The following is a 22,946-nucleotide window of genomic DNA, read 5'->3' as shown; positions in this document are numbered from 1 at the left end:
AAAGGCACATAATTATGTACAAGTGCAAGAAAAAATAGGAATTTTCCATATGAGTAGGGACTGCAGCAATAAAAAGCACTGAAACAAGCTGCGGAGACAAAACCCCTACTTTAGCCTGCTATGATGTATGGTTAAAGTAGGGATTAAAATGCAATCATTCAGTTGTGTTTTGTCTCAACGGCTTGTTTCAGTGCTTTTTATTGCTGCAGTCCCTACTCATACGAAAATTCCTAATTTTTTCTTGCACTTGTTTGTGTACTTATTTTTGTAAATTTTATTGAATAACTGTATTTAGTAATTCACACCCCCTCTGCAATTCTCGAAATACATGCACAATTAAACGTTCCTAAGGATGTGGATTTTTAACAAACCACTTTAAAGAACACACGATTACCCACAGAAGTATCTTTTCAACTGTTTTATAGTGTGTCTACAGTATTATTGTCCACTAATTCTCTCAACAATTCTCAGGGCTGCTCTTATTTTTAGTTCGCATAAGTAAGGGTCACGCCCACTTTCTAGATGATGATATACGCGAACCTATGAGGCCTACTATGGTGTTTTTCAGTTGTACTATGCCTGAAAAATGCTCTGGGAAAGCTACCCATAGAGTTTGTAGAGAGCCGCCATATACAACTGGTTTTTAAACTCGGAAAAGCAGCAACCTTTGAGCCAAAGCAAACACTCTAATCCTTACGCATGTAGTGGTGATGTTGAACAGGCAGCAGCATTTGCCGAGGTGTATCCCAACATTAAAATCATGTGCTTCCTACAATTATGCTACATGTTTATTCCAATATGTTGGGGCACGGTGGTGTGCGTGCTTTGATGGAAGCCGTACCCATGAGAGATGGCCACAATAAAGAAGGATCAAAGATAAAACAGTAAGACAGTAGCAAACACATTGTAGGTATTTAATATTGTGAAATGTTTTTTCTCCACAAAATCCGAAGCATTTCCACCAAAGAAGCAAGGATGTAGCTGTAGCCAGTTTTCCGCTACAGTTGACTGAATGCATCAGTGAGGCAGGCAGTAGAAAATCCACTAAAATAATTATTTTTTTAAATTTCGTAGCACCTTGTCGGAAACGTTTCAGGTCATTCTGAAGACACATTTGGGCTTGTTTATACCTGACCAATACTGTGAAATGGCCGTAAAGGCTTTCTGAAGATGATTTTGGGTAGATTTTTCTTCATGGACCACGCCCACACCTTCATCATCCCTACTATACAGTACTATTGTACTGTATGATTTTAAATTTTTTAATATGTCTAGTTTGTGTACTTTTTTCCAAATCCATTTATGGATTATAAGTTAATTGACACATTAGTGTAGTAAGCTAACAGAGATTCCTCAGTTTAAAAGGTTAACTCATTAACTAGATACCTTAATGAAATTTTAATTTTGTAATTTATGATAAAGACTATTTTCATCCTGATTTGTACCTGCACAAAATATAAGGCAGGATACATTAATTCCTAGTCTACTCAGTGCATGTTTCAGCCATCATCGTCACACTTTGTGCCATTGCTGAAAACACACTGCTATATGAGCTAGCTACCTGTAAGAAGAATTACTGATTGTGCACCTATCATACAGGAGACAGTGTTGATGACGGCATGGGAGACTTGAAGAAGAACAAGATGTCTTAGGTGTTTATTCTAACAGAAGGACAAGAATGAAACTCTATGATACAAGTTATGAGAATGGTAACTGTTAGTGTTATAATCCCTGTAGAGCCCAATTTTTGTTTCAACAGAAAAGATAAATTTTCATGTGATTTAACGATGCATACATCAAGCATGTGCATTATAGGTTTAGAGTTGTCTAGCAGAATAGGTAGTGAAGAGATAGCTATACATTGTAGCTGTAGTGCTGTTATTGTAGCAATGACACTTTACAACACCTTTGTATTCACTGTAAATGCACGTATGAACAAGGCTGCATGCAGCAGCAACCATGTGAGTTGGTCTTAATCAAGCTAAATAGGAGGAGATGGCTAGGCTTGGCCGAAAAGTCTTCCTATGCCGGTGTCTACATGTACAATTCACAACGTCACTGCTAGTGGCCAGTGGCGTAGCTAATCTTACATGATTATCAGGGATTTGGCAGTCATTACCCATGCAGGAGTCCTTTAAACTGGCATATTGAGTTCAAATTGCCAGAACTTAGACTGGGCTCTAGCCCTGAAAAGCCTAGGTGTAGCCTGCTAGCAGCAGTGCATCATAAAGTGGAACACCATAGGTATAGTCAGCAAAGTCTAGTTAGCATGTGGTCATAAATGCTTGCAACTGTCAATGTCACAAGCTGATCGGAGAATATGCTAGAGTAAGTACACAGTAGCTAGTTACAGTGACATAAGCACAGTAGCACACAATCCTCCCATATAAGACTGTCAGGCTTCACACCCTGTAAGTCGTTTATGACATGGATACCATATGGGAGGGTTGTTGATGACTGTATGTGGTTAGACCACAAAATATTTTTATTTGGTAGGGTTGTAATAAACACCCCACCCAACCTTTTTTGTGTGTGAAAAGCAGCCATGGTATCAGTGCTACCATTTATCTTCCTCCTATAATGGACAAACAAAGCACTCACTGTGGTGGCTAGGAAGGATAAACTAGATGCCTTGCATGTGCATTTGAATGGCTTCTCATAGCGAACACAGACAGCTTACTAGAGACCCTGCAATGTAACTAGCTGGTGGCAAATTTCACATAAGCAAAGGTGGAAACAGAATAACCCAAGCACGTCTAAGAGCTGCCATGCTTAAGGAGATAATAGTATTACTTAAGAGGAAAAAAAGACATTGTTGACCACTGAAATGTATGCAAATACCTACTAGCTACATAATTAATGGCATAGAGTGGGGGAGGGGGGTTGGTGTAGAACGGATTGGAGAGTGGTTACACATTAATTTTGTAGTAGGTCAATCATGGAAGTACAATGATGTCAGTGACAGTAATGACAATGCATGAGCTAGTAATAATAGAATGGGATTAGGAAACTGAGGTCGTCACTGAACCAGCATTGAAACCGGGTCGGGTCATCCGGGTCAACCGGGTCACATTTTCTCGGGGTTATCCGGGTCTGACCCGGTTTACAAATTATCCGGGTCTGACCCGGATTGGATCACGTGAGAAACTAAATTGATCGTTTAACGACGTGGAACCTATAAACGCTAGTCGCGTAGCTCTTTCGTGAGCCACGCCCACTTATCGCGTTACAAACATACGCTCAGCCACGCCCATTTATTAGTAAGTGCAGTCTGTAGCATGTAACTGTGTCCGTTGCTGTGTGCAAGCTTATGTGGAGCCACGCCCACTAATCGATTATTGTATGAGTTGTATATAGTCTAGGTCTATAGTCTTGCAGCAGGATAAGTACTTTGTGAGCCACACCCATTTTATTATATTGGGAAAATGCAATACTAAGTATGTACGAAGCCACACCCAATTGCTGTCTATAAACTCACAGTAACTACGTGGAACCAAACCCACTGACTGATTTTAAATTATAAACTTACCGTCGTAGTTATCACATAACTACTCGTTTACTCAACATGAATCGAACGCTAAAAACGTAGTCTCGCTCGCTCAAGAATACCCGAAACATAGCTCTTATCGCGCGCCTCGGCTTACTTTAATCCGGGTCAATCCGGGTCACATCCGGGTCAAATCCGGGTCTGACCCGGATTGCTATCCTGGTCAGTGGGTCATCCGGGTCAGCAGTAGTGACCCGGTTTCAACGCTGCACTGAACAGTGTAGCAGTCGCATAAGCATGGTATTACATGTAAGCAACAGTTAGGACATGCCTGTCTGCAGAAGCAGTGATAACTCACAAGCCTATAGTGAAGAGCATGCATGCAGTGGCAGCAATACAAGCAATGAAACAGTGGAAGCAAAATACTTACAGCAGAGTTGTAGTTCAATAGTAGTGGCAATAGTAATAGAAGACATGCAGGAGCCATTAAATTCATGCAGCAGCGCTTTTTTACATCATGCGGTTGCACATCATGTAGCAGCAAGAGCATCGTACTTTACTCTATTAGTCTCTGCACTCTCAGTAGATCATGCAATAGAGGCACCCTCAAGCTCACAGCAGTGATTACATTTATGTGGCCACAATAATGTTTCATGAAGTGGCAATAAAAGTTTTGTGTTGGAGCCATAATATACATGCAGCAATAGTAACATTTATGCAGCAATCGTAAATGGAATTGGGCAACTGAGGGGATCAGGTTGGGATCATGGGATGCCATAGTAGCCATACTTGGGCAGTATTGCATATCAACCAATTGATGTCTGGGATATACACACTTTAACGGAAGCAGTAATAACGGTGATAACAGGCATGTAGTAGATGTAATCTTCATGCAACGTTGCCCTCAGAGCGATAGCAGTAGCAACAATAATATTCATGTAGCAGCAGTAATAACATTCTTGCAGCAGCGATAACATGCATGCAGCAACACTCTCAGTGCAATAGCAGCAACAATAGCAACATTCATGTAGCAGCAATAGCAATATTCACGTAGCAGCACCCTCAGTCCAATAGCAGCAGCAATAGCAATATTCATGCAGCAGCACCAATAGCAATATTCATGCTCAGTGCAATAGCAGCATCAATAACATTCATGCAGCAGCATTCTTAGTGCACCATGCAGTAGCGATGTTAGTGTGCCATTGACAAGGCAAAAATAGTGGCAATTATCTTGATGTAATAGTATTAGGCAATAGCAACATACTTTGTATAACATAAAAACATGTGCAATAACCTCATAGACTTGCAACAACTGCTAATGAAATGCATGCACATAAGCGCAAGCTACCAGCCATCATGTAAGACCAAGCATGCAAAGCTGTTACCGGAGAAAGCTTGTTCAGTAAATACTTGCCCATTGGCTGTGGTCTCATCCTCATCCCTCAGTTGCCACCAAACTATATGGAGGAGTGTACAAATGCAGTGTAATTAAAATGTGTAAGGGTTTCTTAGGTTGGGAGGGAACATTTTTACTAAAGATAATATCACACTTCAACGGCGTGTTGGCTCATAAGACACATGATAGCATGGCACTTCCATAACTTGTATTATTGCCTCAACTTTTATTATTGAAATTTTTTCCGTACACTACATTCATGCAGCAGCACTCTCAGCCAATCATGCAACAGCAGCATATCATGCTGCAGCACTCTCAGCCAATCATGTAACAGCAGCATATCTTGCAGCAGTACTCTCAGCCAATCATGCAACAGCAGCATATCATGCAGCAGCACTCTCAGCCAATCGTGTAACAGCAGTATATCATGCAGCAGCACTCTCAGCCTATCATGCCACAGCAGCATATCATGCAGCAGCATTCTCAGTACGATTAACATACACCAATGCCTATACCCTTTCAGCAGTCTGTTGTATGCTTCTGCGCAGTTAGTATATGGTCTCATTGGTAATATTACATGAGGAAGGGGATTTCTATACACCCAATGTATTCAATATCATTGCTTTCAAAATGAAGTAGGAGTCATGTGGTGAGGGTGTTAGTAATCACTGGACTGGACTACTGGACTGGACTACTGGACTTGGCTACTAGACTGATAAATGTTTGAATGTAACTTATTGCATCACAATAAATTGAAGTTAACATGCATGCTGCAAATATAGCACTATAAGAACTTGCACATAATTGCTGTGACCAAAGTCCTAATGGTGCGCTGTGATCTAAGCACACGAAGTAATGTTGAAATGGTTTCAAGTAGTGTATAATTGACATACTGGTGTAACAGGTTTGCGGTCACGTGACACACCACGTTCTCATAAGGTGAATGGCCTAGCTAGAGAAAAGTTCTAGAAGGTGAAACAAGACTGCTAGTGTTGTGTTGCATAGCAGGGATTGTGGTTGGTGAAGAAAAATGTGCCATTCAGATGAGTTGTGTATGAGCCGAGCTACCATGGCTGGAGGTTCTTCATGGCAGTCCTTCCAGTCTATGGAATCAGTTGAGATGGTAGCAAGAAACAAGGTCATCATCACTGGAAGTTCATTATAACCAGTGAGGTCATTCCTTGTGTGACACATGTTGCATGTGATGCATAAAACTAATCGTACAATTATGATAAGACAAACGGCTATTGTGGGGCACTGGCTGAGTTCTCACACATGTTCTATAAGGAGTTTAGTAGCATAATTAAAGTGACACTGCAATATAATGCTCTACTGGCTTAGTCTTATTATTAGCTTTCAGGCTTGTCCATTCACGTTCTGTCGTCTGATTCCGGGCTTGTCTGTTCAAGTTTGTCATAAACTTCTGGGCTTGTCTAATTACGTGTTGTCAGCTGTTATGCTTGTTTGTTTGAGATGTTTAATTGTTATCAGGTGTAATGAGTTTTCGCCATTAGCATGTTTATATGCACAGCTAACACGTGCCTTGATCTTGCATTAGGTCTTGCTGTGTTTATTCTATATGCTATGTATGCCACTACTGTTGCTCATGCCTTAGTTAAGTGTTAGCACTACATGCTGCTATTGCATAAGGTGCTGCTGCATGAATGTTATTATAATGCAATTGTGTGGTCTGAATTTCATGCTATTTTAAAAACAACGCAAGAGAAGACAGATAGATGCACTATTAGCATTAAGGTGGCACTAAAGCAATAATGCGCATTCTTGACAACAATCTGCTGTGTCTCAACATGGTCTCAATTTAAGACATATTGAAAGCTAGTACTTAATTTTGTAAACAAATAAACTATGCATACAGGAATCTATCATTCGTAGAGAGTATAAAGCGTAGAACTGCTCTCAAACCAAGAAATCGGTGGTACTTAGTGGACCACATAAGACGCGTTATCTCTCAATAGCCTCAAGTTTTAGCTCCAATACTTCACATGACGAAAGCATACTATTACAAGAATCATTCTACGTATCAATAAGTGGAAGCGATTTACAAGTCAAAATATATGGCGTTTACAAGCAAATGAGAGCCTTGTTCCACCGTTCGTATCAAGCAAAGAAGCCATAGAATGGATATACGATGTACGATACGTAGAATTACTCAGACACTATTGCTTACCATTCATATGAGGTTTCGTGGCTGTTCAACCCGTGTCTACAGAGAAAAGATAACATTTGTAACAGGCTGTAAGGTGAGTCGAAACAAATAATAATTATTAGTGGCGCTTGTTTCACGTTGTCAAGGTTGTCGATTTGTTGTAAAGGTGAGTTACATTCCACCTGAACTGTGTAACAGCAGCTGCTTGTTGTTTTTGCTAACAACTCACCTGTTATTCGTGGCTGTTTTTACGCTTGGTAAATTTATTATGGTTTTGCACCGAATTAGCCCCCACCTGATTTACCACAAATTGCGTAGTATATAGTTATACAACGGCCATGAATGCTCTGCCTGATATAAACGTACGAGCCTGAGGGCCGTCAGGCCAGAAGGCAAGTGTGTTTATACAGGCAGAGCACGAGTGCACGTTGTATAACTGTTATGTACCATTCACCTAATAGGTGGGGAGAGTCTCACAAGACAGCTGTACCACTTATAAAGGCCAGGTTTCTAACATCGATTGTGGGTAACCAAGCCTGACGTTGCGATGACGTTCCCCCTGCAGTACTGCAGCCACCTGAGATATTGAAAGCTAGTACGCTATGGGTTATATCACTAACCTGCATTCGCTGTTCCACTCTCATCATGTAGTGCTCAGCATGCCAGCGTGCCATATAGACTAAGCACCAGACTAATCGCCATAGTGATTCTCTCGAGCGAAAAAAAGCAGCTAAATAGACGGTTTAAGTAAACAAAACCTAACTACTAAATGATATTAGTCTAATTCTTACTATTCACACTGGCTAAACTCGAATCTGGTGGCATGACAAAACTGGTTACCACAATCGAACGTAAAGGTTACTATTATTTAGAATATATTTGTTTTATTGAGTCATTGTCGAAGTGGACTACAGTTTAATCTGGGCTAAGATGGCACCAGACTAGTAAGGTGTATAAGTACGTTTATATATATGTAGACTAGAGTTGTGGCCACCTGCGTTGGCTTTTTCGATTGCCATTGGCTGCTTGTAAACATTATACGTATTGGTGACGTTATGGCCCACAATCGACCTTACATGTAAGGCTATAAAAGAATTCGAGTGATCTGTGTAGTGTCTTTCCACCTATTAGGTGAAGTGTCGTAGTGGTCTTCGCCACCGGCACTTGTGCTATGCTGCACAAAACCGCAGCCAGTGCAATATCTGTATATTGCACTGCGGTCGGTGCATTATAACTTATAATGCACTCGTTGTGGTCTAAAAAACCGCAACCAGTGCGTTATAAGTTATAATGCACTCGCTGCGGTCTGCAGCAGTGCAATATACAAATTGTGGCACTGGCGGTGCCTTTGAACTGCCCACGCAGAGTGGTACATTATATGATATGTTACGTCATATGTATTTGCTATGGCTTCTTGTGCGTGTCATTGCTTTATCGCCACCTTAAATATTCCTAGTATATAGTAGGATCAAAATCCACAGTCTGCTGGTCAATTGTGGCGTGGTGTTAACAGTATTATTGGTCAATACCAGGTGAAAAATTCAGTACTAGATTATAACTCTTTCTTTAGACTCTGTTAATGACTTCTTTTGCAACATTGCTGGTACAGAGGATCATAAACCAGCATCTAGTTTTACACCCCCAAGATGCTTCTTTGTGTGAATCTATATTTAAATTTTCAATGATATCTACATTTATGGTGTTTTCCTTGCTGTCCAAGTTAGATGTGACAAAATCTGTTGGTTTTGATGGATTTCTGGAACGTTTCTTAAAGAAATTGCTGCTGACATTACATTGTACTCCCTTTGACTAAGCTGTTCAACAAGTCCTTAAAAACTGGTGTATTTCCTAGTGATTGAAATGATGTAATGTAACCCCAGTCCATAAGAGTGGTTCTATAGACAATCCTGGAAACTTTCGGCTTATTTCAGTGGTTCCAATTGTTGCAAAGTTGTTGGAGAAAGTTGTAGCTTTACAGTTGAGCTCCTACTTTGAAAGCAATCGGCGTCTTAAATCCTACCAATGTGTGTACTGTCCAGGCAAATCCACTGAGCAGTTACTAATGGTAGCCGCTGTACCATTGTACAATCACTGGACAACAAATTGTGCTCATGTGTTGCCTTTCTTGACCTTAGAAAGTCTTTTGACTCTTTAGATTATCATATTCTACTTCAGCAGTTGAGTGAGCTGGGGCTGGCAGGTACTGAAATTCTGTGGTTTACAAGTTACTTATCTAATTATGTTCAGTGGGTGAAGTACAATGGTTCCTACTCCTCTTGGGTTCAGTACAGGGTGGGATACCACAAGGCAGTGTTTTAGGACCTTTACTATTTTTAATGTATATGAATAACATGTCCTTGCAGATTGTCCATGGTAGATTATTATAGTATGCAGATGACACAGCCTTGATACGTTCTGGCCCTACCATGGATGATGTGCACAAACAACTGTCAGAAGACTTATCAAAGCTTTTTATCTGGATACAGCAGAGTAAGATGCAGTTAAACACAGGGAAATCTAGTGTCATGTGGTTTAGACCTTGCTCCATGGTACATCATACACCCCCTGATGTAGCCATTAATGGTACTTCTTTGCAAAATGTGGACACCCAGAAGTATTTAGGGATTACATTTACTCATCAGTTGGACTGGTCTGAACATGTTGCTACAGTTTGTAAGAAGATGCCATTCTATTTATTTTGGATAAATAGTCATCGGAAAAGTTTACCATCAGGATTTATTAAAATGTTATCAATTCTTTAGTTATATCATGATTAACTTAATAATATGCCCTGCCAGTCTGGGGTCCTATGTTGTCTAAATGCCAGAGCCAGCATTTGCAGCATCTGTAAAACTGGCGCACACGCATCACTGCTAATTTACAAAAATTTGACAATGTGTCCCATCATCATAAAAAGTTGAAATGGCTGTCTGTTCCATCACTAGTCAAATATCGCTCATTGTGTGCCATGAGCCAAATCTAAGTTGGACAAAATAAATTGCTAGATCCTTCAATTTCATTTGAAAAAAAACCATGATTAGATGCTCATCACAATTTGTTCCACCAGTATTATGTCTATCAAAAACTTTTTCGATATGCTGCTGCACAATGGTGGAATGGATTACCCGATGACACCTTTTATCATCAAACCTTCCGGCTGCTGTTTTTGACTTCTTGTTGTGTAGAGAATATTTAATTGTATTTTTATGTGTAATATAGTTGGTTTTGTATGTGTCACCTTGTCTGCTTGTCATTGTACTTTCATGTGTAACCCTGTATATGTGTAATGCTCCGGTAAGGAAGAACAGCTATGCTGATTACCATGAGGTTAAATTAAAAATCAATTAAAAATCAATTAATCAATCAATAGTAGACAAATAATCTGTGATATGAACTACACTGAGCTTTTAGTGTAGCTTTAGTGAATAAATGTGCAAGTTTTATATCTCGTGGTGAATGGTGTTGATTTTGTTTCTAAAGCACTTCTGTGGCTAAGTCTGGCTATAAAAGGAATTAATGTTGTTCACTCACCTTACTCAACTGTAACATTGTGCAGCTCCGTATCCACTTCACTGCTAGTTCCGGCTGGCCATCTGTTTACCCTTCACATGGTTGTTACTGCTGTAGACCTCACACCATCAAATGATTGTGGAGGGGTTTGGTAAGTGTACAAGGCCTCGACAGCCATGGGATATTTTTGTTTTGTATTACTTTTTTATTGTAGTGTGGAGGGAAAAGAATGTAAGGTGTTAATATTGGATATTTTCCTTTTTGACAGATACTTGGGATAGCGAGATGTCTGGGGCAAGGCTAGCGATAGTCCCCTCCCAGACTCTTGCTATTATCTTAAGCCACAGAAAGGGAGCAATGGTGACCTTTCACCCAAGGATCTGATGTATCGATGGATGAGTGGGATGTGTGGTATCTCCTGATTTGATTTCAATTTGCTTTGTGAATTTTTTATTTTTATTATTATTTGTGTATTCATAGTATGTATAGATATACAGAAGCAAAAATAACACTATTTGTGTACATGATAAGTACAATGGGGGGGGGGGGGAGGGGGTTGACTGTCATCAATCAATTGTCACTGAGTTTGAGCAGTTTGGGGAGATTACGTTGAAATGATGGGGATGTCCAGTCCGGTTTTCTAGGGGATATTAAACTTTTCAGAGCTGATGGGAGTGGTGTTGGTATGGAGGAAGCCTGTGGGTGTAGCTTAAGAAACTGTGGGATTTGATTCCTAGACAGAGCATCTGCTGAGGAGTTGAGAATTCCTGGGATGTGTAATACTGATATCTCTATGTCAAAAGTAGCTGTGAGAAACCATAAGCAGCGAAGCAGGTGCATTGTCATGGGGTCCTTGGAGGAGCCCTTCTTAGTTACTTCCACCACGCATAGATTGTCACACCTGAACTCAGTCTTGTGCTTTGACAATGCTTTGTTCCAAACAGCGCAAGATAACACAATGGGAACCAGCTCTTTTGCCATTATGCCAATAGAATCCCAATCAGATGACCAGTGGAGTTGGAACCATCTGCCATTGAAGTGCGCTCCGCAACCCCATGAGTCGGAAGCATCAGTTTGTATCTGGTAGTCATACTTGCTGGCTGAGGTGGTGTTAGAAAGGAAGCTAATGCCGTTCCATCTGGTGATGAACATGTTCCACCACTGCAGGTCTGAGCGAAAACCTCTGTTAAGTCTGGTATAGAAGGAAAGCCGTTTTACCTTAGCAGCGGTTGCATACATACGGGATACAAAGGCGCGGCCTGATTTTACCACCTTTGTGGCGTGTTGGAGTAACCCCACCAAGGACAGTATTTCATGCTTGGTAGCCTTTTTTTTTGAAGCCAAGTCTTTACTGAGGTGCGAATACGATTTAACTTCTCAGCTGGCAGGCGTGCTTCCATTCTCTTTGTATCTAATGTGATACCTAAGAAAGTCAAAGAGTCAGTTGGCCCTTCAACTTTTTCTAATGCTAGGGGTATGCCAAGCAGGGAACATATATGCTGAACTATGAGGAGATTATCTTGGCATTGAGATGACTGTGGAGGGGCCATCAGTAGGAAATCATCTAAGTAATGGAGAAGAGGTGATACTCCCTGCTGCTCCAGGATCCATGATAAGAGATCGGCTAGGATGTTGAAAAGTTTGGGTGCTGATCGCAATCCAAAGGGAAGGCAGGTGTCCACAAATATCATGTTCTTCCAGCGCATGGCTAGCAGATGGCGATTGGCTGGACATACGGGAAGCAGTCTGAAAGCATGTTTAATGTCGATCTTTGCCAATAAGGTTCCTTGGCCAAGATTAAGGATGTGGCCAATAGCTGAGTCGATTGTAATGTAGGATAGTGAGCATAAGGGTTTGGGAATGCCATCATTAACGCTGTGCTTTGCAGGGTGGGATAAGTCTATGATGAGTCTCCACTTATTGGGTTGATGGTGTTTTGGTATGACTCCGAAACAACTTATGTGCATATGTGAGGCCCAGTTGATGTGGTATGGGCCAGCTAGTCTATTGTGAGAAAGTTCTTCTGCCAGGTACTGGTCTACTACCTCAGGATGATCCAGGGCACAAGGAAGATTACGCTTGGCCAATTTCAACTGAGTCTCAGAGTGGTAGCCAATCCTGAAGCCGTAGGTTAGGCCTGATATGAAGAAGGAAGCTAGTCTCTGATTGGGATAATTGGATAGTAGTTGCAGCCGTATGTGAGTCTGTAGTGGGGTTATGATGGCGGTAGCTGTGGATGGCACCTGAATTACATCTTCGGTCCTGCTCAAGTGTGCCGTCCATCTTGGCAACCATTCCTCATATGAGATGCATGCTGTAATCATAATAAATAAACTAGTGTCCATTTGGTTCTACTTGGGGTACTTTGAGATAATGGGTTACTCTCTGGAATTCCTATGGATATAGTTACATGAAAATAACAAGGAGAAAACATCCTGACCACCTGGTAGACTCCTGTAAGTGTTCGAGCGTAAATCGGATGGCTGCAGGTTCGAGGCTACCTAGGTCCAGTCTAGGGACCAGTCTATTTTGCTTTTTTTTCTACCTATTTTTCTTTCCAGCAATTCTTTTATTTTTCACCTATTATGCTCCATATTTTGCTCAAGAATTATAATTTTGCTCAGCACTGATCTTTGTTAATTGAATATTTCCAAGTGCAAAGCTACAGTTTCGCCTTAAAGTGACTGTTCTATTAGAGTATCTCGATCAGAAATTACTTCTAACATGTAAAGCAAGAAGTCAGCTAATATTGCTTAACATGTGCAACTGTTTTATTAGGGTATCTCGATTGTCACTTGTTGTTCTTGTAACAATTAGCTATGCATTGTCGATATTTTAGCGTGTCTGACTGTTCTATTAGAGTATCTCGATCTTTTGTGCAATTTTTATGTCTACTTCACAAAAATTGCACGTATTATGCCAGCATTTTGCTCTTTGCTTTTACCCAAACATTATGCCAAAAATTTTGCTGGCGAAATCGACGGGTCCCTAGTCCAGTCATGGATTTTTTCTCCTTTCTCCAACTTTTCAAACACACCTTAAGTAGCTAAAGTCTTTGAGCAGGCTGTAGGACCAGGTGTCCTGCAGACCTTCAGCACTTGTGCTGTAAAGCATTAATAAAAAAATAAAAAAAATAAATAGTTGCTTCCACTTCTGTAATGTTGACGTCTGTGGGTGGGGAGATATATTAAGTATGGTGTCTGTCACATACGCGTGTGTGCAAACCTAGACTCCTTCCCGGATATTATAAGTCTGTTTAAGAAAGGTGGGCTCCTCATTTATTAATTCTACGATGTAATAGTGTGCGTTATATATATATATATCCCATCCAAAAACAGCTTATAGCTGTAAAAAAAGTGCGCGTCCAAGTAAAGCAGAGTTAACTGCGACAAAAAGTAATGATATCATAATGCGGCCATGTGCGAGGTGTGCAAGTTGTAAAATTAATATTAGCTAATCAGATAATACAATGTTATTGTTAAAGTGTTAATGAGAACTATGTGATGCTGCTAGTTTTTAAGTGTGTGAGCATCTTCATAAATGCCACATAAATTTAATTCTCAATAAAGCAATGTGTATAGATTCTCTGATAGTAATAAATAGTTTGAGTTTGGCCACCTTTCCTTTGTTCATAGCATTGCTGTATACAGGAAAGGCGGCCAAACTCAAACTATTTATTACTATCAGAGAATCTATACACATTGCTTTATTGAGAATTAAATTTATGTGGCATTTATGAAGATGCTCACACACTTAAAAACTAGCAGCATCACATAGTTCTCATTAACACTTTAACAATAACTTTGTATTATCTGATTAGCTAATATTAATTTTACAACTTGCACACCTCGCACATGGCCGCATTATGATATCATTACTTTTTGTTGCAGTTAATTCTGCTTTACTTGGACGCGCACTTTTTTTACAGCTATAAGCTGTTTTTGGATGGGATTTCAATACTTTTTGTTAGAATAAGCAATGTACTGTTGATAACAGTAGGTGAGTTTCCATGGTTTTGACAGAAACCCCAGATTACAGTGACAGAATATTAAAATATAACTGTAATTTTAGTGGCCAGGGCCGCCCACATTGGGGGTAACTGGGGTATTTTGCCCCCTACCACAGCCCGAAAGGGGCCACTTGAATACCTGTTTAAAGAAAGATCGATATACTCTAATAGAGCAGTCAGGATCTAGACCCTTCCTTGCCCCTGGGCCCCTCTTTAACTCTTTTCCCTGGGCCCTCTAATTTCTCTGGACGGCCCTGTTAGTGGCATGCAACTGCAGTCAACTAACACCCATTTTAACTATTAAATCCTTAACAACGCTTTGCCTTTCATCTTGTACTGCATTGAAACGATCAAAATACTCTATTAGAGCAGTCACAAAACAGCTGTAACACAGCAATGTATAGTTTAAATTACTAGCTACTTACAGACTTTACAATATAAAAATATGGCACTTGTAGAAATGTGACTGTTCTATTAGAGTATCTCGATCTACTTCAAGCATTGTCTAATTCAAGTGAAGAAGCTACGCCCCTGCAAAGAGATCTTGTGAAATGAAATGAGAATAGTAAAGAAAAGGCAAGTATGTACAGAGACAATAGAGGGGCGCGTAATTATGTCCTGTTGTAAATAAACGCCTTTAAAATTTATATTACTACTAAATAAACGCACCAGAATAGGCTTGTGTGGCTGTTGTCTCCAAGGTTGTCTCATTACTTGCCTTTTCGTGTTGAAGGGATTTAGTCGCAATTGGTGAGTTTAACTATACATGTATTTGTGTTGTAAAACTTAATTGTAAAAAGGCGATTAGCACATATCATGATAAACATGTATTTGTCACAGTAGAGTCTCTCACGAAGTCACGATTATTACGAGACATTGGACCAGGGTAAAAATTTACTGCTATATTTAGAGGTTGTAGCGTTTGTATATCTTAGTATCTTAATAAATAATCCCCCATGATCACTAATCACTAATAGTACAGTGAAAACTGGTCATTATTCAGGCCGTAGGGACAAAATTTTCTGACCTTGCCTTTTAAAGAGGTGGCTGCATTAAGCGGCCTTAAAAAAAGGGTAAGAAGCATGCTGTTCTAACTGGCTATAGAGATGGATTTAGTGTATGACAGCGTATGAGACAGTGAGTGCTGGTAGCAAGGGGGCAGCCAATCTGTTAGAGCACCAAAAGCACTGCTTCAGACATAGGCAGTTGACTGTCAGCCCCAAGTGTAAAAAGTTTCACTATTGGTCCTTATAAGCTCCTGATGAAGAAAGTGATGAAGTCATTATCCATAGGATATATATTTTCAGAGTATCCTTTTCAGTTCTACAATATAGTAGCCAAGCATAAGATGAACATAACACAGCATTCCAGTAGTTTAGTGGTGACCACAACACTGCCTGAGTTAAACTGTGGTGAGATTTGAGACTACCAGAAGCCCTGGAATGTCTTCAACACATGAAATACCAAATATCTAATGCCTGGCTTTCATCCACAGTAGACCTGTCTTGGTGGCCACTTGTACAGAAGGGAAACAGCTGCCACACAGCCTTGCGAGCGAAACAGCTAGTTGCCACACCCCTTAATTATCAATTTGTAAAATCTTTAGCAAAATTGTGTGTGCGAGCAAGTGCGATGTGGCAGTGCCGTGTATATGGTTGCTGCCTAGCAGTGACACATCACGAGTATTGAAGTCACAATGCATTACTGTATCATCCATCTAAATACAATCTCTGGATGTGTCATTTTGTGTAGAGAGCAATCTTCCACAAGAAGTGACCTGCAGGTTTCAGTGTATATTGTTAACCATTAATATTGTTCACAATATTGTGAACTATATGTACAGTGAAACCTCACTTAGTGGCCACCTCTTTAATAAGACCACCTCATTATATTGGCCACCTCTAGTAGGTCCCAATTATAGCATTACTTATGACCTCATTAATAAGGCCACCTTGTTATTCAGGCCAAATTTTTTGGTCCCACAGCCTGCCATATTAATGAGGTTTCATTGTACTTATGTGAATTTTTATTTTTCGTAACTTTTCTTCAGGTTTACTGATGGGCACTATGAAGCATTGTTGACTGGTACGTGTATAATGTGGTGACTTGAAATTCTAAAACAGTACGTAGCATGTCTTGTATGTACATGTAATGTGTTGTAATGTGTCCACACATCCACACATCTTAGAAATAAATATAATTGTATTCTCTATAAATAGTCAGTTCCATTGTGCCACTGGGTCATAAGTTGGTTGAGTATGGATCATCCAGGGCACTTGAGTCACATTTTGTCCTGGCCAAGTGGATCTCATCCACTGACAGAATATACAGGATCAGATCACGTGTATAAATTACGGTGGAACTTGTTTATTGCCACCTTCACTCATTCAGCAGGTAACAGTGTATAAATTCTCAATTGGAATTGGCTTTTCAAGAGTGGTTGTCTTTCTATACTAGTGGCCATTAAGACAGGTTGTACTGATAGATAGAGTGTACATACTAGAGATGCAACAATATCCTCCACTTAGTGTCGTTTGATAGTGATGCAATGGAGACTATGTATTATTGCATTTAAATACTATACTATTATATTGCAACTCTAGCACGTATTTATAACAGGAATGTTTGTTAACCGTTTAGACATGCTGGAGCCACACCCACTCATCTGGATTCTACAAATGAAGTCATACCAACTTGTTGTCATCATACTTACTCGTTACTCCCTTGGATGAATATACATGCCGTCATGTGAGACTTGCTACCATGGCGGGCCACTGGAAAACATTTGCATAGCAGTTATCTTACAGTCATTATTGTACAATTCTTACATTATTGTTGTGAAAAGTGTTTGGTATTGATGTGTCTCCTCTGTATGTTGTAATTACATGTGTAATTTTGTGTGGGGGTGCTATAAAATGCAATAATGCATGGTGACAATTGTATTAGGCGATTTTGCACACTTCCTTTTTAAACTAGCTACATGTGCTAATTACTCACAGCTTGTGTCAACAACTGGTAACCGCAGTTGTACTCCTGTGTCATTCTTTAAGCCGCGCCCTTAGAGGACAAATTATGTGGGGGCGACTAATTTCAAAACGAAGGATGGTATGCAGCACCATAGATTATATCTATGGACTATAATCTATGGCAGCACACTTCTTGGTGGCTATATGTACTGATTAACTATATAGAGCGCCAGTTCATCAATACCCAGTGACCGCAGTTGTGCTCTGCGTCATTCTTTAAATTCCGAGTAAAATTCTTAGAGAGCAAATGACGTGGGGGCGACTAAATTCAAATTTCAAACTAGCCATTCTCGAAAACAAATGTTTCAATCTGAACGAAACTTTTAGAACAGTTTAAAGACACATTGGCCTACATGCCAAGCGAGTATTGCGGAAAACAACAATCTGGGATTTGTATTTGGCCTCTAGGTCGACTGAGGACGACTGAAACTTCGTTTGGTGCTGAAATCACGACTGTAGGGTAATCATGTATGGTGAAATCGATGATGTGAATCTTGAGGTGATTGAGTGAATACTGAAGCCATAACAGGGCGATCAATGTTCGGAATGCACAAAGGAACGCAAGGCATACACCTGCGGTTGCGTCTAACCACATGCGATAAAAAAAAAATTTAAAAAAAAAAGAAACTTCACCTTTGATGTCGGCAACCTCGATCACGAAACAATCAGCATGGATTTGCTTCACTGCTTGTGTGGTAGTTACTAGTGACACGATGAGTTCAACTCCAGAGTTTCAGAGGGATAGCGTAAGTGACGGGTGGATTACAGGAAGGCCGAATTTGACAACGTTCGTTCTTGTAAAATCCTCACGTAGTGGTCGCGTCATTTATTGTCTGCGGCGCGCGTTTCTGCTTTATTGGCCGCGCGACTCACTACCGTGAGTCTTGATATATGTATGTAAATGATCAAGTGCATTATATGCAGCAGCAGTGAGAATTACCTACAATAACATAAATTGCCTATAACTGCTATAAAGTTAGTAACTTGGCTTGACTTGGCTGCCTAGAAGGGGATCACGGCGCTTTCTTCCTTTATTGGGGCAAAACAAAGCTTTGTGTCTGTTGTCTACCACTCTTGTATTAAAGACGAATCTATAACAACGGTGTTCAAATTTGCAGTCGGGATAAGGGAAATTGTGATTGGAACTGTCATTCCAGTCAAGACATATCTTCCTATCCATTGTTTGGTGTTGGTTGGAATAGGGTAGTGTACGTTGTGCTGTGGGCTGTGTCGTTCTGTCGGAGAAAGCCATCCGCCATACGTTCATTTCAACAGATCACCAGTCCTTCAATCCTATTGCTGATGCTTTTAGTCGGAAGTGTCGATCGTACACTAGCCAGCCATTTTCACGGCCAGTTTGAGAGGAGTGGATAATCAACTGCTGGTAACCAAGGAGGTCGGCTGTCCGCTTTGGTTCCTTCTGGGAGATAATTGCGATATATACACCAAAACACTGCACCCACTCGATGATATTGGCTACTTTGTGATGTTTTTGCTTTGAGCTGGTGGTATTGTCTTCTGTGTAGTATTCAGCAGAGATGAGTTTCTGGGGGAGAAGGTCTGCCATTTCTATAAATAGCCCATCCTGTGCCTTTTAAAACAATTTGGCCGGCACTGGTGGTAGTCCACTGTTGATCAGTATAGGAGGCAGGGGGGTGGAGCTAGAGCCTGCATTCTCTGGTGATTTGGTAGCATCTGATGGTGCTCGAGGTGTCTCGAATTCTTCAATGTGGTCAAGGTTGTTGTTACTACGCCGGTCTATAGTTGCATGAAAAGAGAAAGATGGATGGAATTGAGTTGCAAGATAGATTTTTAATTTATTTAATTTATTTCTTTTTTCTTTTTTTTGTGATGAAGGCAGGGGGGGGAGGAGGTTGGCATGCAGAGAGTAAATAATTAATGCTAATAGCAAGTGTAATAGCGAGTGTGCACGCATGGGGGTGCCATAATACAACACCTAACTACAGTACATGGTCATGCTGCGTGCTTAACAACATGCAGCTACAGTACATGGTCGTGTTGTGTGCTTCCAATAGGTGCTTACCAAGGTCACTGAAGGACGAGCTTGGTGGATCGCTGCCCCTAGGAGTAGGTTGTTTGGCTTTATTGTTAACAATAGTTGTCACGATGGCCGAGATGTCCTCCGTTGTCAGGGGACGAGGTGGTTCGTCGTTGGCAGCTCTGGTCGGGGTGAGGTTACTGCTGCCGGATGCTCCAGCAGTGCTGGAGGCCTTGGGCGCGCCGCTTGAGTTGCTTGCCGACTGGGATTTGAGGACCGTCGTTATAATGTTGGGAATGTCGGCTGAAGTCACAGTCTTGTCCTTGTCGTTCTCCTTCATCATTCCTTCGTCTCTTCCCGCGGGTAACTGGTGGCGATGTCGATCTGTTCTCGGTACTCCTGCCCATGTCCTTCTCCTTCTGGGTAGGCTTCTTCTTAACGGCGTTACTCTTCGGCATGGCGCTCGGCGAGTAACTTGGGGAGCTTTGAGTAGGGCAAAAGGTGATTGTAAAAAACGTGTTCGCCACGCATGCGCTATACTTTTTTACAAGTTCAGTTATTCTCTATTTGATACCCGTGGTTGTGTCTTGGTCGTTATGTAATAGATTATGCAGCATGCTCGCTGTTCGTTCCAAAATTAATTCGTTTAAACGATCATTTAAACGTTATAAAAAACCTGAGTCCAGAAATTCAGTCCAGTGAAAACACGAATTTGTGTAATCTGTGTTGCACAAGTTCTGAGAGATGACTGATTGCTAAAGACAGCGTTGTGGATCCCAAACTGTTTGGTTATTGGGCCCAGTAATCCAGTCCAGTGAAGAACAGATTTCTATAATTGCTGGAATTATAATGCTGTGATATTACCGTATTACACATTTACTGTGATGAGTACCATACAAAATTCATGTGGCATACAATTTGTGTGCACTTTATAATAAACTATCTTACCACCATCTGGCACTGAAGCATGAAGTGTAACATTGATGCTTCTTGCTAATTCTTTAGTAGATCTGTTGCCATAGGTAGCCATAACATCTACCACTGCATAAAATGAGTTTGTTTGACCACTCTCCAATGGTGAGGATACTTTTTGTAGAAACATTTGTGCTTTTGTAAGTGGATTACTTTCAGCTGATATTTCATCATTTTCAGCAGGAGTGATAATTTCCTCTGACACAAAATATCTATATAAGTCAGTACTTTTTAGCATATTAATCAGTGCACTATAGTTCTTTTTGAACACACAATATGCAGGACTAATCTCTGTATAAAGGAAAGAACATATGGTATATATTGATGACACATGCAACAAATTTCACATAGAGCTGAGCAATAGTTGCGATCTATTGATTATCATGATAGTGAGTAACAATCGTGATATGATAGTCTACAAACGTACTATCATGATATACTAAACACGTCTGTGCGTAGTCAAAAAGTATGGATAGCAGAAGCAAACATGATAGTATTGAAGTTGAGGAAACTGTGCAAGTCTAGTTGATCAAAGACTACAATTGTAATACGTAACAATGTTTACCAACCAAGTGTTTAAAAAGCAGATACGTGGTATGTAATAAGATTATTTATGTGCTATTTACATGAGGTTAAGTGTCTTAATAACTGCTAGTACTATCATGATACTATTGTTATTGTGATATAAAAGTTACTATCAATCGTGATAGTGATAGTTGTATTATCGCTCAGCTCTAATTTCACAGGTGAAAATATACATGATATTATGCTGCATGCGAACACATATGTGATACCATCAAGCTTTGAATGTTAGTCAGATACTTGGTTACAATACTAAGTTATGTGTAGTGCTCTATAGTAGGGACACAAAGGTTTGCACTTTTCTGCCAAAAATATATCACTAAAAACAGCCTCACTTTCTTTTCACAGCAGCTTGCTGAGGCATGGTCAAGTGCATTCAAAATGACACTATTTAAACCAAAATTCCTCAGGGCAGGACAGGGCTCCTCTTTTCAGTTAATCTGCTGTACAGGTGGAAGAATCTATCACTCCAGAAGAAGTATTGGTAAGTAGTCTATTTCCTGAGATTTCTCACATACATTAGATTACATTCATTCACAGAGGTGAAGGATAAACTATAGAAGTTGATTTTTTTCATTGCCAACCCTACCACATGCACTCTAATGACACATACTGAAATTAGGTTAGGTAATCCTAAGCTGCAGCACATGTTGCTGTCAGACCTTCAGTGCTGGTCACTGTAAAGTGCTAATAATTATACAACCAAGTACTAAGAATAATACGAAACGCGGATAAAATTATGTCATTAATAATGAATGAAATAAATAAATAAATAATAAATAATGTTTGAGAAAACTACAAGGCCTAAGGCTTCGCACTCACCGGGAATAGAATCCATGTTGTATGAAGAGATAATTGTATAATGGGTGAATGTTTCCGTGGAGGTGACAACAATTCTATTTAATGCCGATCAAAACAGCACATGATATACCCAATACTAATCGAGCAGATTCAAATGGCTATTTATACGAGCGAACTACTGTTCAATTGTGCTTGAAAGTGTTGCCAGCTGGCACACTAAGTCTCAAGTCGCCATGCTAGCTGCCAGTGGATGCGCTCCGTGTATCTATGGCTGCAGGACACCTGATGAATAGGTTTGACATGCCAGCTGCACAAGGACAGGTATGTTTGTTTGTACTGTAATGTACATATGTATTGTATTTTACTATATTTTTCTGGCTTGCTAGGCTATGGTTGGTTTGGTTGTCTGTTTGTACTAATGTTTTGTAAGAGCGTGGTATGTTTTAAATGTTTTCTTGTATTATTGTACATTTTGCCTTTACCTAGCTTACTACGCTCTGGCTGGCTTGGCTGTCTTCCTTTATCTGGTTCACCTGGCTTGTATACTCCTACAGTATTGTGCATCTCCTGTAGGTTTTGTACGCATATACTGTGTACACATCACTGTGCCATTACCACACCAATGATGTACTAGCACTTTAGCTACTGGTGGCCTTTAGTTACGATGCCACTATTGTGTTGTATCTATCACTACTGTGACATATTGAGTTGATTTGGGGATCGTGCCTTCACCACCTAATAGCCTCACCAGGGGGCTGTCACGTTGGTGTATGTACTTGGTTGTATGTGATGTGGTCCTAGCAATAATAATAATAATAATAACATGATATTTTAACATGTCACAACAGTGGGTGATCAATCCTACCAAAGCCTGCATCAAAACCATAGGCTAATTGGGGTGAGCTTGAGCGAGCCCCATATAAGCAGGTTGCCAATGCAAATTTCATGAAGTCGACCATGTACAAACAAGTTCAAACAAATACGGAGCACTTATGAA

At 40.3% G+C, this 22,946-nt stretch overlaps 1 protein-coding gene and 1 long non-coding RNA gene across 2 annotated transcripts in view; one reads left to right on the top strand and one right to left on the bottom strand.

The window, feature by feature from the left end:
* LOC136264444 (E3 ubiquitin-protein ligase TRIM71-like) overlaps nt 1–22,946 on the bottom strand; it is a 45,085-nt gene that overhangs the window by 10,722 nt on the left and 11,417 nt on the right. Inside the window, exon 2 of the mRNA XM_066059178.1 lies at nt 20,543–20,857. Within this exon, the coding sequence (XP_065915250.1) occupies nt 20,543–20,857 (315 nt within the window). The remainder of the gene's footprint in view (nt 1–20,542; nt 20,858–22,946) is intronic.
* Nucleotides 15,210–17,403, top strand: LOC136263567 (uncharacterized). The gene is made up of 3 exons (XR_010704704.1): nt 15,210–15,319; nt 16,620–16,691; nt 17,210–17,403. It is a non-coding gene; the product is annotated as an uncharacterized lncRNA (long non-coding RNA).

This window comes from Dysidea avara, chromosome 8 (assembly GCF_963678975.1).
Source record: "Dysidea avara chromosome 8, odDysAvar1.4, whole genome shotgun sequence".
NCBI classification, from domain to species: domain Eukaryota; kingdom Metazoa; phylum Porifera; class Demospongiae; order Dictyoceratida; family Dysideidae; genus Dysidea; species Dysidea avara.
This window is presented reverse-complemented; position numbering and strand designations above follow the sequence as displayed.